Here is a 4,105-nt window from a genome sequence, read left to right as displayed (position 1 = left end):
ACGTTAGCAGACGTGCCTCTCTTGTGCGAACGTGTAAAAGACAACAATACAAACACAAACAAACGGCACTGAATAAAAGCCAAACACAAAACGCGCTTCTCCAAAACAATACATATGCGCCACTTCAACAGGTTCTCTAAATATACATGAACTCACGCAGACGTCAACAATGAACTTGTAACATGAAAAAACATAAGAAATTATATTCACATAACATGAGACGGTACTCCATAGGATTGAACTAAAAGTACTCATTAATTATACAAAAAAAGAAATGAAAGTCTTCCAGGAGTCCATTCTGCTCATACCACCGGGACCATTCTACTCAATTGGAGTTCTGCTCAAAAGCATCAACGGCGTCTGGGGTCGGGAAGACAACGAGGATGCATCATGTCCTTCATAGACAGAACTCGGCGGTAGAGCTCGTAGCTGACATACCCATCCTAAAATAAAAAGCGGATGAGAATGAAGATATACGTAAAGGGGAAAAAGTACTATTGTTGCAATAAAACAAAAATATAAAGACGAAATTTTCACTTACAATTGTCGCATATTTCAGGTGTTCAAGGGAAAGCGGCTTCCATTCCCAGTAGTCATGCAGACCTTGTGGAAAAGACGACTTCATACTCAAGTAAGATTTGTTTATGACGGCTCCTGCCAAATCTGCCTTTGAATCCCTTAGATTGCCTCCTTTGATCATGAGCTCCTCTTGAAGGTCGATGTGACACTCTCTTGGGATTTTGAGGTAACTGTTTGCGAGAACATCCCTGTCGTTCCTGACGTCGACACTAGCGAAAATTATACCTTTGTTCCGAAGGAAATCCTTCAGAGCAGTGCACTCCGTCCTGGCCTTGCACAAGTGATAAACAAGAACATGCTTGCGCATCGCCAGTTGCATAACGACAACTTTTCTACTACGATCAAAATAATCCTCTCATGTGTACTCCAGATCAAGACCAGCAAACTTGTACCTGTCCTCACGCAGCCATTCCTCATAGAGAGTAAGAATCTCCTCCACCTTGTGGGGCTCATTGGTGTACAACACATCGAGCTTGGTATTACCATCAGCATCTATAAAGAGACGCTCAGTAGTGTTCCTGAAGTCGTCCATGGAACCGAGGCTGAGACGAGAATGGAGTTTGACTGTGCTTCTCGTACGAGGCAAGGATGACGGGAGCTACCTGCACTTCTCTGGAGGGAATAAGACGCGATAACCTCCAGGAATAGACCACTACTTAACCTTTGGGGAGAGACGACTCAGTTATCATGCGCCCATTTAATTGATAAGGAAACGGTGAATGGACGATTGTGCTTCTGCAGCTCGTGAAACCATGCACTTCAAAACTCACGACTGCCACGCTGTAATCGAGGAGCCTCTAGGTTAACTCTGGCACGGTATCTGGCACAATAAATACTAACAATAAATAGCCATCCCATCGGTCACCAGCACATCTATTGACCGAGAGAACAATGCGAAGAGACAAACGAGATGACCCTGTCGTACAAATACTACACTGGGAGTGAACAAAAATAGAAGCACGGTTCGCCAGAACAAAAGCCACACGCGTGCATCCATTTTGGTTAAAGACAAACCTCACTAACATCAACGCACCATGTCTGCGTACCACCAGAAACATTGACAAAACAAAAGCACGTCCATGCTTCTGACATACATATAACCGTGGGCTATCATACATATTCCCGCCTGAAGCCAGCGTACATAAAAACAGTGACTCCCCTGGGTCAACGACTGCCTGAAAAAAAATTGCAATACCAAAGTCACGAACCGTGACTCGGTTTCAGATGCAAATGTGCCTCTCATTAGCAACCAACATGCCTCCCGTCAATTTGCATCCCCCGACATATCGACCATGCCTCTCCTGTTACAACGACCGTGCATCTAATAACATCATCACCGGTCCTCTCCTAAAGAAACACCCAACCATATCTGATTAAAAATGTGATTAAAAAACACAGAAGCACGAGCATGCTTTTCAGCATGTATAACCGTGCCTCACAGAAAGTATGTGAGGCAGGATAGGCACGTAAAAGACTCCGCTCGGAGGCAGCACAGCTGGACAACTCTAATGGGAGGCAGCTGGACGAGTCAAACATCTCGTGTCCCCATAACACCTCGGAATGCACGCACACCATCTACAACCAGCATTCATTCCATTTCGCAGAATAAAAAATAAAACAAGAAGCACACATTACTACTCTTGCTCTCTCCCGTCTCCTTTATATTTCAATAAGCTCCGACTCCCTTAGCCACAACACAACTCATTTGCCTTCTCCGTCGCCTGCTTCTAGGGTTCGTGCTTCTTCTCCGTCTCCTGCTTCTAGGGTTCGTGCTTCTAACCCGCACACAATCGATTAATTTCTAAGCCATACTTCTCTTGTAGATTGCTGGTCGTGGGTGCTTGCCCTAAGCTTCCCATCACAACCCATCTGCCTTATCCGTCCGCCTACTTCTAGGGTTCGTGCTTCTTCCCCGCACACAGTCTCATTTCAAACAAGTTATTGTAGAGTTTTTATTGGGTCTCTTGATTAACTTCCAAGCCATGCTTCTCTCGTAGATTTTGCTAGCCGTGTGCGCTTGCCCTAAGCTTCCCCTACCCAAATCTCCGTTCGTCAACCCTCGTTCTTTTTCTATCCCAGGTAAAAAGCATATGCGTAAGCAGCATGCTCTGATCCGTATTTACGTTTTATGTTTAGGTTTTTCATTTGATAGTTATTGAAGCATCAGATCCGGTACAACGACTTCATTCTCTAAAGGAATGTAAAAACCATTTGAAAATCTAAACAAGTGTTATAAACTCTGTCATACTGCTTTTCTCGAAGGAGTAGATGAGAAGATTTATGGTAAATTTGTAGTTGTTGCCTACCTTCAATATGGCTAACATATTTGAAGCTAGTCGTTGTCTACCTTCCACGTTGAAGCTTGTTTTTAAATTGTTATGATATTCTTGTTTTCTTAACATAGTTTTTCTGAATTATTTAGGTATGATTTGCCCTACCTGCCGCCAACCAGGCGGCCCTTGCGAACCACACCCTGAAGTTCTCCAGGAGTTTGAGGTTATTCTTGATGAAAATTACTGGAGCCACATGGTTAGTAAGCATCGCTAACAAATTAGTTGCTTACAACACAGTAAAAATCGTCACTGTCACACATACCCCCTTGCACCTACACTATAGGTTCCCCTGCTGCCACTTCTTCGCAACTGCCTTGTGTTTTCATTTTCCATTTGTTTGCTTGCCTATGCCCTGATTAATATAGTCCATTAGTTTTGCCTGCCTATGCCTTGATTACTATAATGCATCTTCAGTTCTAATTAAAATTAGTCAACATATGCCAAAAATCGGTGTCCATTAATTTATAATACAATTATGTTGTAATCTGTAATTCTTATCAAAAATTCATATCCAATTTAAGAAAACTTTTAACATTAATAGTACGCGAGTTCAAATTTATACTTTCAGGTTGTTATTTGCACTATTTTTTCCAGTATACCTTGGAATGTCAGAGCTTTTCTCGCTGAATACATTGAAGAGAAGAAGAAAGAAGCAAGAAAATTGTGTAAACAGCAGGTAGAGCCATGTAACACCCCGCATGTAACTTGCCATATTTGTAACTCCGACTCTTGCCATTTTCGGCTACGTGATATGATATTCCCTCCGTGGTCGGGTTTTGTCTTTCGTTTTGTATTTTGTTCATGTCATGCATATCATATCATGTCATCATGTGCATTGCATTTGCATACGTGTTCATCTCTTGCATCCGAGCATTTTCCCCGTTGTCCGTTTTGCAATCCGGCGCTCCTATCTCCTCCGGTGCACCCCTCTTGTTTTCTTTCGTGTGCGGGTGTCAAAGTTTCTCGGAATGGACCGAGACTTGTTAAGTGGCCTTATTACACCACCCGGAGACCACTGGTCAAGTTTCGTTCCATTTGGAGGTCGTTTGGTACTCCAACGGTTAACCGGGCATCCGCAAGTCCATTTGAGTGTCCAGCAAAACCCCCCTCAAAAACCAGCCCAAAACCCACCAAACTCTCTTCCATGCTCTAGGTCGTTCGATCACGATCGTGTGGGCGAAAACCGCACCTCA

The 4,105-nt window shown here is 43.4% G+C and overlaps 1 protein-coding gene across 1 annotated transcript; it reads right to left on the bottom strand.

Annotated features, from left to right (window-relative positions):
- Positions 1 to 350: 350 nt before the first annotated feature.
- Positions 351 to 1,111, bottom strand: LOC141040833 (uncharacterized). Its single transcript, XM_073506950.1, has 3 exons — positions 972 to 1,111; positions 542 to 845; positions 351 to 443 (listed from the first exon to the last, which is right to left on the bottom strand). Exons 1-3 carry the CDS (start codon positions 1,109 to 1,111, stop codon positions 351 to 353), a joined length of 537 nt encoding a protein of 178 aa, XP_073363051.1.
- Positions 1,112 to 4,105: the final 2,994 nt, after the last annotated feature.

This window comes from Aegilops tauschii, chromosome 2, assembly GCF_002575655.3.
Source record: "Aegilops tauschii subsp. strangulata cultivar AL8/78 chromosome 2, Aet v6.0, whole genome shotgun sequence".
NCBI lineage: Eukaryota > Viridiplantae > Streptophyta > Magnoliopsida > Poales > Poaceae > Aegilops > Aegilops tauschii.
This window is presented reverse-complemented; position numbering and strand designations above follow the sequence as displayed.

What these genes read in the sequence shown, in the direction of transcription:
- LOC141040833 (XM_073506950.1), bottom strand. Translation starts at nt 1,111, where the DNA reads ATGGACGACTTCAGGAACACTACTGAGCGTCTCTTTATAGATGCTGAT. An exon ending in GAATGGCTGCGTGAGGACAG is followed by an intron (nt 846 to 971) that starts GTACAAGTTTGC and finishes GTGCAAGGCCAG; the next exon opens with GACGGAGTGCACTGCTCTGA. An exon ending in ACCTGAAATATGCGACAATT is followed by an intron (nt 444 to 541) that starts GTAAGTGAAAAT and finishes TTTTTATTTTAG; the next exon opens with GATGGGTATGTCAGCTACGA.